This window comes from Manis pentadactyla, chromosome 4, assembly GCF_030020395.1.
Source record: "Manis pentadactyla isolate mManPen7 chromosome 4, mManPen7.hap1, whole genome shotgun sequence".
NCBI lineage: Eukaryota > Metazoa > Chordata > Mammalia > Pholidota > Manidae > Manis > Manis pentadactyla.
Window position 1 is genome coordinate 13650165 of NC_080022.1, and position 22216 is coordinate 13672380.

Genomic DNA, 22216 nt, shown 5'->3' on the forward strand with positions numbered 1-22216 from the left:
CTGTTACTTCATCTGGAAAATGGTACAATAACATCGCTCTCACAGAACCACATGAGGGCTTAAATAAAATCTTACAAGGTGCCCGAGCCTAAGTGCCTGGTGTAGTAAAGCCTAGATAAGCAGGCGCTATTATCACCATTCTCGCTGCTTTTATGAACTGGTTAAATCTTTTCATCTCTGAGTCTCTTCTGTACAGTGGAACCACAGTGGCAACGCCTCTGAGGGTTGGTGGGAAGATGAGAAGTTGAGGCACCTAGGAGACAGCCTGGCACACCTGGTTCCCTCCCTCTCCTCTGTCCAGCCTTCAGCTCCACTAGTCCCAGCCCAGCCCTAGTTCTGCCCTGAAGCACACAAGACCATGCCCGGCCATCTCCTCCTCAACAGCACAGACAAGAACATGGGGGTTGGGGGATGGCGTTACCGTCATGCCCAGGGTCCCCAGAGCCTTCTGCCTCATCGCCATGGCCATGCGCTTCTTCTCAGCCCGGGTCTCCCTGCGGGCTGCATCAATCTTTTTGTTTACATCAGGATGCTCCCGTAATGCCTCCAGCAGGTTCTCTGCCAGGGTCCCAATGCCTTCATCACTGGACACCTGCTCCAGTTTATGGAGGTTTGTGATTGAGTCAGTTCCAATCAGAACCTACCAAGAATAGAGCAGAGAGACGTATACCTCCAATGATGTGGATAAGCATTCTTTCCAGGAGCTTGAAGGTTTAGAAAAGTCAACAGAATGTGCACAATCTCATGCTCTCTGCTTCATTTCAATTAGACCCTTTTATTATATGCTCCAAGCGATTCGGAAAAATGTGGGTCAGTTCTGCTCTGCCACTGACCTTTGACCAGTCACTGTGCTCTTTAGCTGCAGTGTCACTATCTAAAGAAGCACCCAGCACAGTGAAAGTGCAAAGAGCTCGGACTGGATTCCTGAGAAGGTGCCCTAATGCAACCTGAGTGGTGAGCTCAGTGACTGGCCCAAGCAGAGCTGGCCCTTGGTGTGCACAGGGGCTGTGCTAAGCTCTTCATCCGGGAGCCCTCTGGGTCTGCCAAAGCCTGGGACACAGAAGTCTTCTCTACCAAGGGATATGAGAGGTACAGCTACAGGTGAGAGCAGAAATAAAACACTTGAAACAAAGCAATAGATATAAACAAGGAATGCCTATTTTCAAGGCTGCCATCATTGCACCAGAGCACCCAGCTATCAACAGGGGCAGGAGGATATCAGGACACTGAAGCCGTGTATCGTTGAAAAAGCTCTCCAGGCGAGCTGAGAAATAGCACCATCTCACTGAAATCCCTGCCACCCCCAACACAAGTGAATGAAATGACAATCACTACATATTTGACAATAAAGTGAAAACAGCAGACAGCAATGTGAAAGCTCAGCACTCGGCTCAGATCACTCACTAGGCTCATAAAACTATTCTCATAATAGCAGGTACGCTTCAAATTTGTACCTCAGCAAAACTACAGGTTATCTCATGTCTTATGCTCCTAAATGCTGAACCCATCATTCAACTGCCTATTGAACTATTCCACAGGTATCCCAATCTCAACACTCTGGGTATTAACTGTGTGTGTGTATGCATGTATCTGTGTGAAGCAGGGTTTCAGGAGCTGGGGAAACAAAGACCCTACCCTCCTGAAGTTGAAATTTGAATTAGGAGAATGCACAATACACTAACAGTCTAATACAATGAACTCTCCTCCACCTCACTTCAAACATCCTAGGTTCTCCATTTCCTTCAATGGCACCACCACTCATTCACCTGTTACCCAATGCAGAAGCTGAGCAGAGTTCTTGACTCATCTGGCTTTTCTGCCCATGTGCAGTCTCCAAATCCCACTCATTCTACCTCCTAGACCTCTGCTGAATCCATTCATGGCCCACCTCACTAAACAGTTCAGGCTGCCCTCATCTCTTACCCAGATTATGCTAGAAGTCTAACAACTGTTTTCCTACCCTCTGATCTCACCTCCCTCCAATCTTTTCTATGACCAGGGCACTTGCTGCAGGAGAAACTGCATGCTCCTCTCCTTGGAGAATGTGACCTGGACCCAAGCACCATTGCCAGCTCTGGCCACCTCACCTCCCTTATGCAACTGCTTTTAATTCCTGGAACACTTCAAGCTCTCTTTTGCCTCTGAGCCTTCGCAGGTGCCATCCTTTCTTCTAAAAGGTCCTCTTTCCTTGATCCCTTCCACATTTACCACACTGTTCACTACGTATTTGGCTCTATCTTCCACAAGACTGGTGGCTCCCAGAGGGGCACAGGTATACAATAGGCGCTAAATATGTGTTTGATAGAAAAGTGGATGGTGAAGAATGTGAATGCCAAGTTTCTAACTAGGTAAAGCTTTATTGTGAATAAAGTAATTCAGTTTAGTATCTAAAAGGAAGCCTGGCAATCAGCTGACCTGAGTTCTCAGCTCACCGTGTTGCTGTTGGCCAAATCGCAACTGTTTCTTGATTGATCCACACACCAAATAACGATATTATAAGGATTCAGAAAATAATGTGAAGACTCTTATGTAGGAAAAGTTATCTCCATAAAAATGTACTAGTCATAACTAGTTCTACTAAATCGAATTAAGTTTAGAATAATACAGATTTGGGCAAGACATGGAAGAATCACTGCTGAAACCAAGTTATCACAGTTTTGGGTTGAGTTATCAGAACAGATAACCAAATGAAGATGTGGAACTATATTCGATTTAGAACATTTTAAACGGAAAAAAATCCAGCCCTGAGAACTCTTAGAACTCATTAAAAAAATAAAATAAAATCCAGTAAGAAAATGGGCAAGAGAGAGGAACACACGTTTTCCTAAAGAAGAGAAACACATGAAAAGATGTACAGCATCGTTAACAACTAGGGAAATACAAATGAAAGCCACAGTGAGATATTACCATACACCTATCAGAGCAGCTAAAATAAAACACAGCAACACCACCAAATGCTGGTGAGATGCAGAGAAGATGGATCACTCCTGCACTGCTGGTGGGAATGTAAAATGGTATAGTCAGTCTAAAGAAGAGTTTGGCAGTTTCTTGTAAAACCAAATACACAACTACTGAACAACCCAGTAACTGCACTCCTGGGCATTCGCCCCAGAGAAATGAACACTTAACATTCACACATAAAAAAGTGTACATGAATGATTATAGCAGTTTCATTTGTAACATACCCAAACTGGAAACAATCCAGATATCCTTTAATGGGTGGATGGTTAAGCAGGCTGTGGGAATACTGCACCATGGAACACTACTGAGCAATGAAAAGGAACAAACCACTGATCCATGTAATAACTTGGATGAATTCCCAGAACACGATGCCAAGTGAAGAAAGCCAGTCTCTAAAAATTACATGTCTGATTCCACTTATACACACAGCACTGCTGAAGTGAACACAGAAATGGAGAATAGATCAGTGGTTACCAGGGGTTAGTAGTAATGTGGATGTGGCTTTAAGAGGGACCCTTGTGGAGATGGAACTGTCCTGAATCTTAACCACCACATCAAGGTCAATATGCCGGTATGCTGTACTATAGTTTTGCAAGGTGTTGGCACTGGGAGAAACCAGGTAATGCGTACATATGACTTCCCTGTATTATTTCTTAACATGTGTACGTGAATCTACAATTATCTCAAAAAATTTTTTAATTAAAAAAAAAATCCAGCCTGGCCACCTGTCTGAGCCAGTTAGGATTTATGAGGGCTAACAGATACCTCAGCCCAGTGGAGAGAGACCAGGAAGGAACAGTAGAATGGAAGGAGTGGGTCTCTCTGAGAACAAAATTTTCAGCTGCTGAGGCAGAACAGAAGACAGTAGTGATGGTATTTCAAATGTCCCAGTGGCTGTAGCTAGAAATCAAAACTGTTTTACACTCTGGTCAGCCACTCTCTACCTTAATAGTTCAACTGCTGCTCAGCTGACTCAAGAGATAATGAAGTCGCACTTAACAATGTGCTGAATTAGGAAGCCACAAATATAACTTAATCCTCTCGGCATTCAGAGATGAGCCAGGTGATCTCACAGAGGGCCTTCTACTCTAGGGGTCTTATGTATCAAGGTAAGTCATGTCTTGAGGCTAATCGTGCTCATCTTAAATCAGGGAAGATGAGAAGAGAGTGAGTGGCTCCCTCACAACACACGACCTGGCTCCAGAGTAAGGTCCATATGCATGCAGGCTACTCACCTGGGTGGCAGGGTGCTGGATGGCCAGCCCCCGGAGGAGCCGCAAGATAAATGGCAGGGCTGGGCGAGACAAAAACTTCTTCCAGATGTCAGCATCCAAACTGCAGAGTAAAGGAGAGCTTACTAGCAGCCCAGAGAAACAAAGGCTACCTAGAAACTAGTTGTTGATTCTAGTGTGTTTAAACATAACCCTTCCAGAGTGTCATGAAGAATCACAAAGGACCCCCCGCAAACACAGCAGAGACACCAGACAGAAATGAGGACTCTAAATAGAAACCAAAAAGCTGCCATCCTTCCCCACAGCCCCAAAGGGCTCTGCCATGGCTGGGTGGTCAGTCATCCTGAGTTTCCAGAAGGGAAGGGAGACCCTAAGGAGGGCAAGGCGGACACGTGACATTTCATGCCAAGATGACCAAGGAGAAAAGGAACCAGAAGAGGGGAAGGAAAGCCGCTGCCTTGACAAAGGCACTTCTTACTTCTTGGCACTGGGAATGTGCTTTTTCATGTAGTCAAGTGCATTTTGGGTGATTCCCTTCTGGAGAATCAGGTCCTTTAGCTGATGCCCATTGCTGTTGTTCTTAATGCCGGCTGCTATTTTACAGAAGCAGTCCAGGAAGACTTTATCATCACCACTGTGATCTTCATCATACCTAGGAGGGAAGAGCAGAGTCTGAGGGTGGGAAAGGAATAACAAAAGCCGATCATGTCATTCCCCTGGTTAACAATCTTCAAGAGCCTACAGGATCAAGTCTAATCTCCTCTGCATGGCAAGGAGGAGACTCAGTTGATCTGGTCCCTACCGCTCTCCCTCTTGCCTGTTCCACCCCCGCACCCCCCCGACCCCCATCGTGTTCTCCTGCATGCTCATGCTTTTGCACACATGCCTCCCTCCGTCTTGTCACACCCCCTTCCCATCTCACCAACTACTCTGCCATCTCTGCCTAGCCAATTTAATGCAATATGTAGACACCAGCACACACAAATCTAATAGAAATGCAGGTGGTTCTTCCTTAGCCTCACAGAACTAGCTCAGGAGTTTGTGGCGCTTCGCCCTCAGCTATGTGAAACAAAGCAACGTACTTATCAAAGCTGCAGTACGGTTTGAAGCGCTCCACCAAGATCTGCATTTTCTCCACCTCTCCAAAGGAAAGGTATGGGATTATGCGAAGCAGGCCCTGGAGCACACTAGGGCTGGAGCGAACAAAGGTGCTGTTAATCTGGTCCAAGAGCATCACCAGTTGATCTTTATCACCTGTCAGGAGGAGGTTGCCCTGCAACAGGAACAGGATGAATATGGTCATTTAATGGTGTCAAGACTTTGGCTGCAGGCAACATCTGACCCTGAAAGGTCATCCATCTCCTTCAGAGCTATCAGAAGTATCCTTAGAAAAACTATCTCAGCACTTCCTGGGGAGTAATGAACAGTGTGAGCTCTTCCACTTGGTAAATTAGTTTATAAGTTTCTGTGATGGTTCAATTAAGTCTCAGGTGGTCAAAATATACTAATATAATCTCTCCTCCCCCAAGAGAATGAAGGCTACCTGATATAAGTTTGGTCATATCTCTAGCCAAAACATTAGCACCAATAAGGATGGAGGAATGGGTGTAGTTAAGTGGAGAGAAAGTGGACTAGCAGCTGGAGACCTGGGTTCTAGGCCTCACTCTGCCAGCAGCCAACACAGCTCACTTCATTTCTCGGCTGAGTGTCCTCAACTGTGAAAAGGAGGGGCAGGGCTAAGGCCGTCTCTCTATCAGCTGGAACATGCCAGAATTCCATTAATTAGCAGCTTTTGAGTGAAAGCAGCTTTATTTCCTCCAGATCCAGATTTTAGGCTTCAATGCAATGATGTCACCATTAGCTGAGCTCTTGCCATTCCTATGACCTGAGCAGGTTCAGTCACTTTTGGATGACACAGCTAGACACAAACAAGTCCAATGCCGGCATGACACAGTGCAGATGCCCAGTGTCTATGGATGGCCCACTTACCTTGTCCTCACTCAGGGGCTCAGCATTGGATTCATCCAGAATGATCTCCATGATGCTAAGCACCTGCTCAGCCACAGCTGCACCCCCACTGTCCTTGCTTTCTTGCTCAGCTACCAAGGCCTATAGGATAAGGAGACCCAATCACTCTGGGGATAAGACCACAACCATTCATTGCTGATGGGATCTGCTCCTCAACAATGTCCTTTGTGACCTTACTTCCCAGACACTGGTAAGTGGGGAGTGGGGTGTGGGGTGTGTGTGTGTATGTGCGTGTGCATGTGTATGCATGCATGTACAGTGAAACCGTGATGTTCCAGATGTCCTTCTTGGTTGCCCTGAGGACAGTGGCAGCCTTATGCATTGGTGTAAGATTTTGAGGACTAACTTCCTCTTCTCTCTGATATGAATTCAGGAACGGACAAGGAAGCTCTTGGGTGTCATGGCAGCAGCATGGGGGTGAACCAGCAGGAGGAGAAGGGACAGCCTGAATGACCCAAACCTTGGTGCCAGTCAGCCAAACAGATAAAGGATAGAAAAAGCTACAAATCCATTTCATCTGATCCCAGAATTGAGAGGTCCTCCCCCGCCCCCAACTTGAGAGGCTCCCTCTTGGCTCTTCTACAGCCCACACTCTTTACCAGGTTTAGAGTTCCCAGCATGACATTCAAAGTGTTCATTTCCAGCTTGACCAGCTGCTGCCGGTTGACTTTCACTTTTACGCAGTAACTGAACAATTTCAGCAGCACCTAACAAGGAAAACCAGTCAAAACCCATGAGGGTCATCTGAATGTATAAAATGTAGGGCCAAGCAAGAAAGTAAGAAAGAAATGTCGAAGAGGGGTCATATACAATCAGCAGGAACTCTTCCTGAAATGCAGAGGACAGCAGGGAGAAGTGGTTCTTAAGGGGATGTGGTACGGTGGCTGGGATTTCACAGCAGGTTGGCATTTTTAATAGCAATGCTCTCCAGTGATAGCTCGGATGGGCTGGGTATATCTCTACCATCTCTAAAACTATGGCAGTGATACTAATTCCAAATGCCCTGTTGTCCTGGGGAAATTCCAGAATTAAATCAACTCAGATTCTGAACTAACAGTAAACAGCAGGTCCCAAAGCTCATGGCCTATGGGAGCTCAGAACCACAGAGGCCACTTAGAACACGGATACAATACATGTTCCCTGGAAGTAAAAATAATAATATAATCTTTGTGGTGCCTTTGGAATCCTCTACTCCCTACTAATGAGATGGTTGAATGAACATCCAAACAAAATCCTACAAGAAATTAAAGGATTACTTACAAAATCCATTTCAAAACCGGTAACAACAGTAATAATCAACACAAGTGTAATTTTTAAGGAAAAGACAATTAGACATTGGGTTCCACAGGCGACCAGACAGACATAGCTAGTCTGCCATGACACTGATTTTCTGTGGGGGAGCAAGCCAAGAAAAGGGAAAGGGGAGAGAAGTCTATAGCAGAGAGGGCTCAGGGGAGCTGCCAGGCCCTTCGGTGGCTTGCACTGGCCCATGGCACCGTGCTGGCCTCTAAGGCCCAAGGGCACGCTGCCAGCTTCTTTCCAGATGGGTCTCTCTCAAAGCCAAGGGATGGTCCCAACTTGCTGTCTCCAACTCACTGTGAGAAGGTGGCGGCCCTGCTTGAAATCTTTGATCCCTGCCAGCCTGTTGAGCATGCATTCTAGACCCCCACACTGGGCCATCACACCAGCCATCTTGTACACTTCTTCTTCATCTTCTTCTTCATCTGTGGGAGAAGGGGAGCCACATGCAAATGGAGGGGAAGGTGAACATGGAAATAAAACAGATGGCCCTCTTCCAGGCTGATAGCTAGTTTCCTTTTCCGTATCTCCAATACAGACGTGGGCATTAACAGGGATCAGTACTGGATATTAACCTATATGATTTTACTCTTAGTAAAGGAGGAAAAACTACACTAAAAATTAATCTGAACTCAAGTTTATTTGCTAACTGCACTTTTCCCCAGGTTTTTGTTTTTGTTTTGTTTTAAACTCTAGAGGAATCTGAATCTGGACAGAGATACCTGTGTTTTTCTTAAGGTGGAGAAGTAATCTCCCCTCAATTCTGTCAGAGGTACAAAAGAGCATTTGGCAAGAATACCCCTATGTCCCAGGAAGTGAACTGCTCCTTAGTCCCAAACTGCAAATTCAACATGCAGCACCGTCTGTGAAAACGGCCATCCATACCTGTGGTGGAGTCCAGGGACTCGATGAATTCCTCAGTGGCATCACCCAACAGCCCTCGCATTCGATAAACAATCCTCATGGGTTCTCCCTGAGCAAAGACAGTAGGGGAAAGGAGCTTGTAAATAGGTCCAGAAAATGCAAAGGACTCAACACATGGTCTTGCTTAATTAATGTCTCAGCAATGTGAAGAACTTCTATTTCTCTACAAGGTCTTAACCACAAGACCTAGAATCCAAATGCACTGAAATTCCCTTGGGGAACAGGAAGCTAATTTTATTTAGTGTCTACTACAGGACTTGTGTGAAGCATTTTATAGATACTATCTCACTTAATTTCATTAAAGCTCTATGTAATAACTAAAACTATTATTTATTAAGTGTTTTACTCTGTGCTAAGTTCTTTGCTAATCAAGTACTTTAAGCATCCTTTTACACAAGGTTAAGCAGCTTTTTCAGTTATCCAGTGATAAGCCAGGTTGAATTCCAAGCCTATGTTGCCTTCAGGAGTAGAAACTCTCTACTGGGGAGCCACCACTCTAACAATGGGGACCACTACTCAAAGAACTAGGTCAGCAAGATGAATTAGATCAATAAGTTTTAATTCGACTCACAAATCAAAAGCAGGGAAAGATAACATACCAAGAAATTATACTGTTTCCCTACGGAAATCCTGAGGCTTCATGTAACTATGTAGCAAGGAGAGGGTTCACCCAAATTTCCTCAAGCTAAAACCTTTAACCTGATGGAATGATTGGAAATAAGTCTTTTGTAAATTAGAAGATTACCGTAACTTTACTAAACTGGAGGATCAGGAGAGTTCACTATATGCCAGGTACTGAGTTAGGCACTGGGAATATATTGTTCTCATTTTTGAGATAAAAATGGGGGTTTGAAGTCACACCATGTGGAATTTAGTCGGAAAGAAGGTATCACACTAATTCAGGCTTCCTGCCTCTAAGCCTGTGCTCAGCTACAGGAGTGGAAATCCTGAAGGGAGAGAACTTGTCAGAATGGCCAGTTCCAGAAGCATTTCCAGCTATGGAAGGTCAACAGAAACTGAGAGAGAGGACAGCCACAGACCACGGACAGAAAGAGAGACCCAGAAAACAGAGCAGACCCTAGTCCACAGCTAAGGAGACAGGCTGTTTATCAGGGAAATCGAGGATAAATAAAGAAGTTGATGAAGGCCCAGATAAAAAGCTGCTACAAACTCTGGACTTTGCCAGAAGTCCACCTCGGTGAATTAAGTGCACTAATATGAGGGACAAATGGTCCTCAACTTCTACCTTGCCTCATGGATCAAAAATACACCCATGTGTATTCTACAAGCATGCCCACAGAGGTTGGTTTTAATTTTTTATGTGCATCAGGGATTAAATCTGTATCATTCTGTTTTGATGCTAAAATGTCAGTGCCAAGATGTCCTGGATGGGGCAGTACTCTACACATCCTTCTGCCAACAGCACTGTTATCTACTCAGCTGGCAGCAGACCGACCCTGAACACTGACCCAGATTCCCAGGAGAGTGGGAGAACAGAAAGGAAAGAAGAAAAACTATGTAACAAATTTAAGGCCAGAAGAACCAGAGCGCCATGCTTCATTCATTTCCCTTTCCCCCATCAACTGCTGTCTGTTTGAGTCTCCATTTCCCAACTAGTAAAATAGAAACTATGCTCCTTGACACAACCCCTGGAAAAATGTTCTAAGTGAACAGGCCCATGAAAGCTGAGAATCCATCTCAGTCAAAAGGTGCATTTATAAAGGTACTGAGACAGCAAGCATCGCAGCCCAGTGCTTCCTCTGACGTTGCCCAGCCTGACTGTGCACAGCCAAAATGCTCATTTCTGTGCAGAAATTCCTATCCTGAAGGTCCTTTACCCTCACTAGTCAGAGGCCTCAAAAGGAGGACAAGATGACTGGCCTCCACACAACCACCAACAGGGGAAGTGCAGCTATAAGCTGGGCAAGTGATGATTAACAACGGCTCCTCTTGGCTCAAGTCTGTGTAAGTCAGAAAAGGAAGCAAGAACACACACATACCTCATTTGTGGTACACCAGACCTTCTTGTAAACCTCAGCCACAGGGAGGTCCAAACTAATGATCTTATTATTCACTAGAAGCTGAATAGAAAAGTAGACCAAGCTGTTATTCTAAACAAGTGTAAGGCAAGTCAATTTCAAGATCAAAGGACACTTTATGGCAGTGATTCTAACTCATGTTTATATGTTGTGGCCCTATCAACTCCCCCTCTAAAAAAGGCACATGTGTGCAAAACACAGAATTTTGTGTACAATTTCAAGGGTTTATAAACACATTTAACCCGTACCTTGGACTACAGGTTAAAAACCCTACTAAGGACCTTTTCCTAATCTTAGTCCTTTTCAGGCTCAGCCAGAAAAGGCAAATTTCTCCATTTTACCCAACATGCTTTTCATCACTAGATGATTAACATCAGACCCTAGAGGTTGTCAGCCAGAAGGTACAGGGACGTATGTATATATACAGAGTGAATAATCTGCACAGAGGCTAAAGTGCCAGTATTTAGGGAGCTTAATTAACTTGGAATCACAGGGAAGCCTCTGCCAGAGCAGCAAGAATAATAAAAGCCTGCATTATGACAAACAATAGCCACTAACCATTTGCTTACTCCGTGCCAGGAAGGGCAGAGCCCTTTACAGGTAATGATCCTTAACACCAGGTGAGAATCATTAGCCCCATTTAAAGATGAGGAAGCTGAAGCAAGCTACCTGCCCAAGGTTACCCAGCTACTAAGGCAAGGAACCTGAATGGGACCCTAGACCATGCTCTTAACTACGGCAGCAGTGTCCTATGCTTATTACCTCCATCCCACTGTCATCCTCCAGGAGAGCCACCAAGTCACAGTCCTGGCAAATCTTGTTCTTTATGTCCCTCATAAGCGGCCCAATGCCTGGCTCATTACTGCTATATGGGTTCCCAGGCATCCTGCCCTGTAAGAAGTCTTCTTGCTGGGGATCCTTCTCCAGGGTCACGAAGAACTCAGTGACTTCATTCTCTTCCTAAAGGACAGAGAAGGATGCATCAGAAGGGATGGCATAAGAATGTGTGTGGACAAAAAATAAATAAATAAATAAATAAATAAATAAATAAATAAAAATAAAAAAGGACAGACTTCCAATGGTAAAATAAATAAGTAACCGGGATATAATGTATAGCATAAGGAATATAGTCAAGATATTGTAACAGCTTGGTAGGGTGATAGCTGGAACCTAGAATTATGTATATAAATGTTTTATCACTGTGTTGTACACTTGAAACTAATGTAATGTAATACTGTGCGTCAACTACCCTTCAATAAAGAATAATTATTTAAAAAAAAAAAAAAAAAAAAGAATGTGTGTGGAGGGATAGCAGAGGCCTTTTAGATTGATGCCATGCTGCCTAGCTCCACGGACACTCTGACGGAAACACCAAACTCATCTAGCTCCTTACACATCTGAGGTTATAAAGGACAGGAAGCTCACAGGTGATTCAAAAACTCCGAATATAATTCAAACAGCCTTAACTATCAGGCATTGCCTCTGAAACTCAAGGCTGAATTAGGCGAGAAAGCCTAATAAAATACACAGATGAGAAACTATGAAAGCTGTATTACTAAAATGGGAGAACAGGGGTTTTCCTCTTCCTGCTTGTCCCATGTGATACTAAGCAATCTGGAACCAGACGACTCTGTCACTAATGAGCCTCAAGTCAAGAAGAGGGTCTTCTCTGCATTACGTAATTCTCAGGTATGCCCAACCCCAAAGAACTCTCATCATTAACTGATGGTACTGGTGTTTCTCATCTTTTCTCAAAAACAGAAGGGGTCTTTGGATCAGATCATGATTCCCTACAGCTCAGGCCAGGGAAACATACACAGGCATGCATGTATCTGCAAAATATAGGCAGGGAAGGGAAGAGAGTGAAGTATCTTTATACTTTAGCTCAATATTACTTCTTTCATAGCATAATGGATTGATAAGCAACAGGATTTTGGCAATGGAAGGTCGACCTAGTTTAAAAAAACACAAAAACTGACCTTGACCTTGAATCTAGGAAATAAGACAAAAAAAGGTCATTAGATTTGCCATCATCAAGAAAAGGAACAGGAAAATATGAGGTTGTGTCTGTCTTATGTCAGTGGAGCTTTCTAAAATATTGACTAGATGGCCTACAGCTGGTTAAGATGGCCTGTGACTACAGTGAGTCGCCAAGAGGCTTCACAGCAAACTGGCTCATGCCGACACCCCAAGAGTCATGAGAGCACCACTGCTTACAGGATAAATGATGCTGCAGAGCCTCTCAAAGATGAAGACAGGAGTCCGGTAGTCATCCAGATTATAGCGCTTGGCTGTCTCAATGCACACAGCCATGAAGGCCTTGGTTTCTGATTCTGTACCTGCCAGAAATCAAAGTGGCCAAGTCAGTTGCAAACACTTCACACACAGAAACCAAGACGAGACTTGAAATGAAGTACCATCACTGACAGGTTCTTCCTTCCTGGTAAATTTTTAAGTGCCCTACATGGCACTACCAATATTTCAACTGGAAACTTGAAGCTGATTTTTTATGCTCAGAGCACATTCCACGTGAAAGAATTAATGCCCAAGGCAATACACTGCATCATGGTTAGTTGTGTACATGTCTTGGTATCTCAGAATTATAACCTCCTTAAGGGGAGCAACTATATGCTTCATTCAACTTAGCATTCTTGTGCAAAACAAGTACTCAGAAATGTCAAGTAATAATCCTATCTAGACTCCAGTCAAATCAAAGGGAAGTTACAGTTTGGCTTCATTCTGAAAGATTATTAGGTAGATGGCCTTTGATAAGCCAAGAAACAACTTTAAGTCACACGAGAAGAAGAAATAATGCTCCCTAAAAGGGCCCAACTCACAGTCACAAACCAGCTCAGGGTGGTATGGTGAAAATTCCATCAGAAGGCCCTCCAAGTCTGACAATATGACACACCACGTTCCCTGACCTACTCCCCCTCTCCTTACCACTTAAAAATTATTTAAAATAGTGAATGAAAGTTATTGGGGTACTGCCAAGTAGCAAGGAAGAGTCAAAACCCAAAAACTAAGAGAAATCAGGAACCTGGAGCAGTTAGCAAAACTGTGAAGCTAGTTATTGCTTTGAGCTTTGGTTTCCATAACCTACCAGGATTTGAGAGCTGGAGACAAAGCCCAAATCTATCAAGGTGGAGAGTCTAGCAGGAAAGGAACCCTTCCCCCTACACACATAAGTCTGCAACCCCAAAAGAGCTATACCCTTGGTATAAGGGTCAATAAGAAATAACCGTCCCTCTGCCCCAAGCAAACAGCCAGAAGGAAATTATCTTCCCTTATAATTTGGCATTGAGGAAAAGGGGGAAAATCTCCCCAAAGAACTCGTAACAAGCTGCCCCACACAGGGGTTTGTGGCTCAAAATTCATACTACCTTGGAGGTCTGAAAAACTTGAAGCTCAGAACTTTGCTATAGGCAGCCCTGGGAGGGCAGCGCCCTGAGATGCGTCACAGAAGCAGTTACCGATCCTCACTGGACAACCGCTATCTGACTTGGGTCCTAAACAATTTCCCCAGACAAGCCCTATGAGCTCACAGCCCAAATCACAAAATACAAAAAGATATAAGGAGTAACAAACAACAGAATCAGGTCTGTAAGTATTCCAAACTTTAGTATTACCAGACACAGAAATGTTTGGTATGCTTACAGATTTTTACAAAAGAGTGGAAAATGTGAGTAAAAAAAGAGACTTTAGAATCTACATAGAACTATGGAAACTTAATGGGTAGATTAAACAGACTATATGTAATGAAGAAAAATTAAAGTGATCTGAATGACAGAATTGAAGACATTATCCAAAAATCAGCATAAAGACACAATGAGAAGAGCACTATGAAAAAGAGGTAAAGAGTTACAGATGAAAGAGTGAACAGAGTTCCATAAGAACAAGGGAGAGAATGAAAACAAAAGCAACTGAAGAAATAATGGCAAAGAATTTTCCAGAACCAACAAAAGACACCAATCTGAGAACACATGACTTCTTTCTCCTCTATGAACTAAATACAAAAAGTCCAAACTGAGCCCAGCTCTGGAATTTTACAACCCAAGAACCAATACTCTCTTGAAAGAAAAGTTCCTTCTCTGTCTTTCCTTGACTGTGGAGAGATGTTTGCCACCCCCGTCTGGCAGAATGGGTGCAGACCAGTGCAGCCAGGCAGATACAGAAAGGCCACGGCTTCTGGGCCCAGGCAGCTGGGCAGCGCTACCTGTGGTCATGTCCTCCAGCATCTCCAGCAGCATATCCTGGGTCTCATCAATCAGCTTGGTCCTCTGCACCACCAGCTTTCGCAAGCACAGATATCCATTCAGCACAGTGCCCACCAAGCGACTTTTAAAGTGCCTTTTGATGGATTCCACCTCAACAAAGGAGGAAAGAAGGCCTGTGGGAACAGGAAAAAGTTGCTGCAAGATCTCTGAAGGGGAATATAAGCAAGGAAGGGTCTGTGTCTTCAGAAGATTACAAGCAACCCAACAGCAGGGAAAAGCTCTCTTTGTGCTTGGCACAGAGCAGATGCTCAATGAAGGGAACTGGTCAACAGTGAATTGGAGCTCAAAAATGTAAACGCATTGAGGAGAAAAATGCACAGCTTAAATATGCATTATGGTCAACATGACAGGGAAGAGTCAAGCTCAGCACCCAAGGAACTGAGGGTCAGACCCCAAATTATACTCAGGGCACCCCAAAGGAAGGACCAGGCGACTCTCTCTACCTGTGAGACTTTTGAGGGCATAGCCCTGCTGCAGATCAGTGCTCAGGGTGGCTTCCTCCAGTGCCAGCAAGCGGGCTATTTCCTGAAGAGGATGACAAGCAGAGTTAGCGGGACAGCACTGCTGACGATGCTGGTCACCTCCAGTGTGGGCCCAGGAGCTTGCGGCACCCCCCAGAGACAGCCCACAACCCACCAGCATTCAGTGTAACGATTCCTCAAGCTGACCCTTTGCCACGCTCCTTCCTAAATAGCCAAGGGCAGTTACAAAGAGGTTAAGGGGTTGCTTAAAAGTTGGGAATAGCCTGAGTACCCCAAGAGACTGCTACACCCTTATGATAAATAAAGTCATAAAAACACTATTCTCAACAGTGTTTCTTCTCAGCAAAAAAGAATACCACTAACTTTATATCAGAGAAGAGTGTAATGACAAGAGAACTAGGAAAGGGGGCTCTCCTGGGCTGTGGGGAGGGATACCTTGGTGATGAGGTTGCCCACGTAGGGCAGGACTCCCCGAGCTGCCAGGTAGACTTTCCAGTGAGCCGAGGTGATGAGCTTCTGGTACAGAGCCAGGTACTCGGCGGCACACTCGCCAGCCACGCTCAGCTCATCCAGGTAACTGCCATTGGGAGAGATGGGGCACTGTGAGGACTCCAACGGCTCCAGCAGTTCTAACCCTCCTCTCTGCTCCTCCTCCTGTCATGTCTGCTGCTGCCCTTCATGCCCCTTTCCTTCTAGAGGGCTGGGGGAGGACCCCTGAGAAAACCCCAAACTTTCCACTTGGGAATTCCCCATGCTCAAGGAGGAGTGGAAAACACATGATAGGACAGGCCATGGGTTAACTCCGTATTTTGGTGCTTATTGTTTCAAATGCATAAAGAGTGGTTATCTGGGCAGCGAGACTGTGCTTTTGATCCCATCACTCAGAAGGCAAGTGTACCATAGAGTTTGGCCAAAGGTGGCTTTGGAATACACTGCCTGGCTTCAAATCATGCCTTCCACTGGACAAGTTAATTAAACTCTTAGGCCAGGCTGCTGTGAGGACTAAATGAGATAATGTGTGCCAAGCATTTATGTGCTCTGAAGAGCTCAACCACAGTAGCTGTTGCTGCTGCTCTAGGACTACTACTAAAACTTAGCTTTTAATACCTTTTCCTTTCTGTGGTCTACTTGAAGTGAGATGGGTATAGAGCACAGGTGTGCCACCATCTCCCTGATCTGTGGATTCCCCAGGAAAACAAGAAAGGCTCTACATAAGTCTGATCACTCTCTCCATCCCACCCTTAAATAGTACCTGGTGAGGAGGTCGAGGACCTGCTGTTTGCGGCTGGGAATGGTGGCGAGGGCTTCCACAATGGTACAGGCTGCCTGTCGTGCAGCCTGTGTCGCTGGAGTGAAGAGCACCTGCAGGACACGGGAGAGAAGCCCCTAGCTCAGATGATGGTCACTCTCACCAGGCCCCCAGCAGGACCGTCAACTGAGCATCTCGTCAGGAAGAGGTTAAAGATAAAAACCACCAGATAACACAAGATTCAACCATTGCAGATTGGGAAAGAGGCTACTCAGGAGCCACCTTCTTCATGGAGCTGTTCTCCAAGTAATTTGGAGAATATGCCCAAGATGACTGAACTAAGAAAAAAGACAAGCATTTTCCTCAGCAAAGACTTCTATAATTCTATCTTGGGGACACCTGTATGCTGAATACTTATATTTAATGTAAACCAATTATTTCTTTGTATGTCAGTGGAAACAGACTTCCTCAAATACAATCACTGCAATCCTTATAACATGAGCTAGAAAGAGAGGGGAGGACAGCAGAGAAGGAGAAAAGGGGAGTGGAGGCCCTGAGGCCCTGTCTGTTAGGTGGCCAGGGAGGAAGCAGTGAGCACAACAAGCTTAATGAGAGAGGAGCAGAGAAAAAGCCTGTCTTGACCACCACATGCTGGTTGCAACCAGGAACCTCTACCTACTTCCTAATTGTAAACACCACTGCACTCAGACCAGCCAACCTACTTCCTAACTGAAAGAAATCAAGAAAGCAAAGAGAAAGAAGAGACACGTGGGGAGGAGCAGACACACATACTGGGTGTCAGAGCCGGGGCGGCAGGGTGAGCAGCCCCCGAGGAGGTCACTCACTTGCCGCAGCCAGTTGTTATGGCCCAGTTTGAGATCCAAGGGGGAGGTCCTCTTCCCCCGACGACTCAGGAACTGCTTCCACCGCCACACGTACTTCTCGGTCAAATAGAGATGGCGGAGCTCTGATTTGCTGGGGGACTTCCCATTGCCATCTACCCCTAGTAGGCAAAGAGGTGCCGGGAGAGGTAAGGAAAAGAAAGTGGGAGAAAAGGAGGGAGAGTAAGTAGGGTTGTCAGGGCAAGGATAGGAGGGACTGATTTCCCAAGTCTTAAGGAGGCAGACACACCTCTGATAGGAAGACACTTCTTCCAGGCCTCATAGGATGCTTTGGGGTCTCTCTTGAGCCACAGCTGAGCCTGGGCGTGGATTTCGTTGCAGTATGGCTTGACTGTGGTGAGGGCCTCAACAGGAACATCCTGCAGGAGAAAGCCGAGCAAGGTGAGAGCTTGAGCACACCTGGGTGCGGCGCCAGTGGCACTGACAGCCCAAGGGGACATATGAAAAGACAAGAGCAGAAGGATCAACATTCCTATCTTTTAAGCGTGAATAGATGTTCCTATTAAAGCATTTTGATCTAATTTAGCAAAAGCATCCACATACTTAAGGTCACTGATTTTGACTGCAGAATAAGACGGAGCTGGCTTCCTACGGAGAATCCTGCAGCCACATACACTAATTCCTATCCCAAGGCTGATCTGCAGTTTCCCAAACATCAGTCTTTATGGGGTCACCGAGCAGTGTCCAGAATTTAAAGAGCCACTCCTAACCAGGGCTAGCTCACATAGCAAACAACTCCAGGCAGCACTCTAAGCCAGTGGGTCTCTAGCTTTTTTGGGCCTCAGAACTCCATTACACTCTTAAAAAAATTACGGAGGACTCTGAAGAGCTTTTTATATGTGTAGTTCTATCAATATGTACCATATTAAAAGTTAAAACTGAGACATTCTTAAAATAGTTAATTAATTTAAAAATAAGAACAAATCCATTACCTATTTAACCTAAATGACATTTCTTGTATTTTCTAAGACAGAACAATCTAAAGCAGTGGCATTACTTCCTATTTTTTAAAATGGCTTAATGACTGCCTTAGTAGGACAGCTGGATTCTCACATCTGCTTCTCTTTTCAAACTGTTGTGATAGGTTATTGTGGTTAAAGTATATGAAAAACGTCCAGCCTCATACACATAGTTGGAAAAGAGAAAAACATTCAAGTTTTTTGTTACTTGCAATTTATTTCTCTGATACTACACTTTAATTCAACAAATTATAGGTTCTTGAAGATTGGCTATTATTTGGAACCTGAAACCAATCAGTAAGCCTTTCATATTCCATGACACTAAAATATCTTTTACCCATGATTCTGTAATACGTGTTAGTCACTTGGAAAATACTGGTTCACTGAGTTATGACAATTCCTCCTGACACGACAGGCTCACATCATATTCATTTTTCCAAAAAATGTCTGCCAAATACCCACTCAGAACAGCTAATGTCACTTGTCAGGTGCTCCTTCAAGCACACAGGTGGCTCCATGGAAAAAGCAGCCATAGCTGGTGCCAAGGCCTTCTCCTGCTAAGGCCCCAGCAATCTGAACAATCACTGATCTTGCACCACTGGCATAAATGCCAAGAGACTGCAAAGGGCACAATGTCTTAGGATAACTGTGAAAACAGTGCTGGTGTGACTGATTCCCTGATGGCCTTGGGGACACCCAAGGATCTTTGAGGCAAACTGTGAGAACTGCTGCTCTCTTTAGGCTACAATTAAGCAGAATGCAAACATTGGCACTGGATGCTCAGAGGGTAAGCAACTCTAGAAATGTCCTTTTGCCTCACACTGCAGAAAAAATGCCAAGTTATGTGGGAATGAGGCTGTTCTTCAAGCAAAGACAATTCTATTTGCTGGGAATCAGCTGTGATGAGAAATAAACTTTCATCAAAGAGAAGGAAGGAGAGGACCTCAGTCCTGCCTTTTGTGAGGACTGTCTGGGCAAACCAGAACAAGGGAAATACAGTAAATTGTTCCACATCCAGGTCCTTCCCTAGTGCCTACCACTCAGAAAGCAATCTTCCTACAATGAAGACTGTTTTCCATCAAGGGACACCGCCAGGACAGAGCAGGAATTGGAATGGCCCAAGACCACAAAGAGAAGTAGGGGCAAATATCTTCAGGGATAGCCAAGAGAAAAATTGTGGTTTGTATTCTACAAGCTGCTACAAGCAGTCTATCTGTGGCTCAGCTACAGCTATTTTAGGATAAAAACTTGACTTTATTCATTCATTTAACAATGACTTCCTGAGTAGCTATTACATGCTAGATACTATACTATGCACTAGATATAAAAAAATATTACCAAGCTGACAATCCCTCGATTCAAGGAGTTTATAGCTGGCCTAGTAGAGAACTGAATCTTCTAAGGAGCAGCTGACAGAGAAAAGTATTCTAGGCAGAGAAGACAGCATATAGCCACAGCCAACATTTATTAAGGACTAACTTGGGCCAGACTCTGCTCTGAGCATGTGATCTGCATTAACTCATTCTTCACAACATTTCAAGGTATATACTCCCATTTCATAGATTCCCATTTTATAGGTGGTGAAACTGAGGAGCCTAAGTTAAATAACTTCCCAACATCACAATGCTAGTAAACAGAGGAGCTGGGATTTTAAATCAGAAAGTGGGCCCCAGAGCCTAGGATCCCCACCACTGCGCAGTACTGATGGGCAGAGGCACAGGGACGAGAAGCACTGTGCTTTCTGGGAGTCACAAGTCATCTGATGTGGCTGGAGAAAGGCAGTCCTCCAGTCAGCTACTATCTTCTATGCTTTCGTTTTTTCTATTTATTTTACTCTTGACTTTCTTGTGAGATGTCTTCCTTCTCAAAAATCCCAATTAACATCTGCTGAACTATGGCCAAGAAAGCATTCAGAGGCCAAGGCCTTGAGGAGGCATGGCATGGTGGTCAGGGCGGGCGGGGGCTACTGCCCTGCCCTCTTAGGCTCACTGCCCAGTACCTTGTTCTTTTTGCTGGTTGGAGCAGGTGGTTTAATCAGCTTCTGCAAGATCCGCAGGCACATGAGGGTAATGTTCTCAACAACCACAGGAGTCTTAATGTTCACCGCCATGAGGAAAAGACTGAGAGCTACGGGCAGGAAAAGCAGTCACAATCTTAAAACCTCTCACAGCTGCTCCAGCAGGCTGTCCAAGTGCAGTGTCCCCTGCCGCTTCCCCTTGTGATGAGGACTGCACCTTGAATCCTTCCCTCTCTCTGAACCGGTCCTAACCGGATGCTCCCCAAACTCACCGCAGCGTAACCGGAGCTCCCAGCAGCTATCCTCCTTCGAGATAGAATCTGTCAGCAACAGCATTTCATACTGAAGGCTACTTGCCTAGAAGGCCAACAGGAAGAGACATGAGCAGAGGAGGGTCTGAAGGGTCAGTCCCAGTCCAAGCTCTGAGGTGGATGCAGAACCAAAATGTCTGGTCGCAGGTGGCACCAACAGAGGAAGGAGAGCTGGAGACCCCCTGCACCCCACACAGCTGACCACTCATTGTCCCTGTCCCTCTGAGGTTGGCTCTGACCTGGGACAACCATCCTGGGAAGGGAGCTCTGCAAATGTGCTGCTCTGCCCCTCCTAGTCATCACAATGGGACAGGCAAGGCGGACACAGAGGGAATGGAGAGAAAATGAAAGGGGACAAAGGGGACAGCTGTCCTGCTCACCAGATCAGGATTGGCCCAGTGGCCCTTCAGGGCTGTGGAGACTTTGCCAATAATCAGGTCGTTCATTTGCTGGGTGGCTTCTGGATTGTCTCTGGAGAAACAAAGAAAGGGGGTCCTGTTATATTCCCCATCATGCCCCTCCTTGCCACCTGAAGGAGCCCAGAGAAGAGGAAATCAGCATCTAGGGCTACCTTCCCAGGGGCAAGACTATATAGCATTAGCCACACAAAACCCTGGTCCGCAGTAAAAAGCACACATCACAGCCACCTTCCCTAGAGCAGTCACTGACTGAGAGAGGAGGAGCATAAGACTTTTCTCCCCAGCCACGTATCCCAGTCTCCAAAATCCAAGTGTGCACTGTCAGCCATGGTCACAGGTATTTCCTCATCGCCTCCAGCTCCCTCTACTTATTTCCCGCAGGCATCCATGTTTCCCATCTATGCCCTGTTGTAATGTGTGTTGGTAGTAACAAAAAACATAAACTATACCATATCACTTTCTTGCTTCACATTTTGAATAAAATTCAAAGTTCTTATGATGATGGCTTAAGACGGCATGGGTCTGGCCCTTAGTGGCCTCTCCCTTGTCTCCCCTATGGCGTCCTGCTCTCCAGCTACATGGGCCTCCTTGTTGCTCCCTCACCATTCCTGGCACACCCTGCCTCTTGGCCTTCCACTTGCTGTTTCTATGCATACAGCCCACATCTCAGGAATCTGCATGGCTTGTTCCCTTACTGTGTACTCATCACACCCCCAGAAGTCCTCCTTGACCACTGTACCCTACACAGCATTCCTCCAACAAGCAGGGTGGTCGCCATCCCAGCTTTACTTCTCTTCACAACCTAACTCCTAATGCTGTACTGTGTAATCATGTTTACTGAAGTTCTCCCCATCTAGAATGTAGGCTACATGAGAGCAAGGACATTGTTTCATTTATCACTGTATCATCAGAGCCTAAATCTAGACCAGAGCTCTGGCATTCAGATGCTCGGTAAGTACTTGCTAAATGAGTGAACAAATAATACAGCAAGTGTACTTATCCACCACCTAACACAGTCCAGATTTGATGCCACATACTCAGTAAATAATTCACAGCCCGTCTGGGTACTGTACTGGCACATATGAAGTACTCAACAAATGAGTTATTTCCTACATGA

General features: G+C 45.2%; 1 protein-coding gene across 7 annotated transcripts in view; it reads right to left on the minus strand.

The window, feature by feature from the left end:
• The window catches only part of UBR4 (ubiquitin protein ligase E3 component n-recognin 4), a 127396-nt gene that overhangs the window by 13032 nt on the left and 92148 nt on the right, over positions 1–22216 (minus strand). For all 7 annotated transcript variants that reach the window (XM_036914457.2, XM_036914461.2, XM_036914458.2 and 4 more), the window contains 20 exons: positions 21061–21151; positions 20642–20726; positions 20352–20479; positions 17623–17752; positions 17337–17494; positions 16495–16604; positions 15678–15819; positions 15204–15285; positions 14700–14873; positions 12701–12822; positions 11246–11443; positions 10445–10525; positions 8406–8493; positions 7818–7945; positions 6821–6928; positions 6183–6302; positions 5276–5466; positions 4672–4845; positions 4197–4296; positions 422–640 (listed from right to left, as the gene is read on the minus strand). In XM_036914457.2, coding sequence (XP_036770352.2) covers positions 422–640; positions 4197–4296; positions 4672–4845; positions 5276–5466; positions 6183–6302; positions 6821–6928; positions 7818–7945; positions 8406–8493; positions 10445–10525; positions 11246–11443; positions 12701–12822; positions 14700–14873; positions 15204–15285; positions 15678–15819; positions 16495–16604; positions 17337–17494; positions 17623–17752; positions 20352–20479; positions 20642–20726; positions 21061–21151 — 2629 coding nt within the window. The remainder of the gene's footprint in view (positions 1–421; positions 641–4196; positions 4297–4671; positions 4846–5275; positions 5467–6182; positions 6303–6820; positions 6929–7817; positions 7946–8405; positions 8494–10444; positions 10526–11245; positions 11444–12700; positions 12823–14699; positions 14874–15203; positions 15286–15677; positions 15820–16494; positions 16605–17336; positions 17495–17622; positions 17753–20351; positions 20480–20641; positions 20727–21060; positions 21152–22216) is intronic.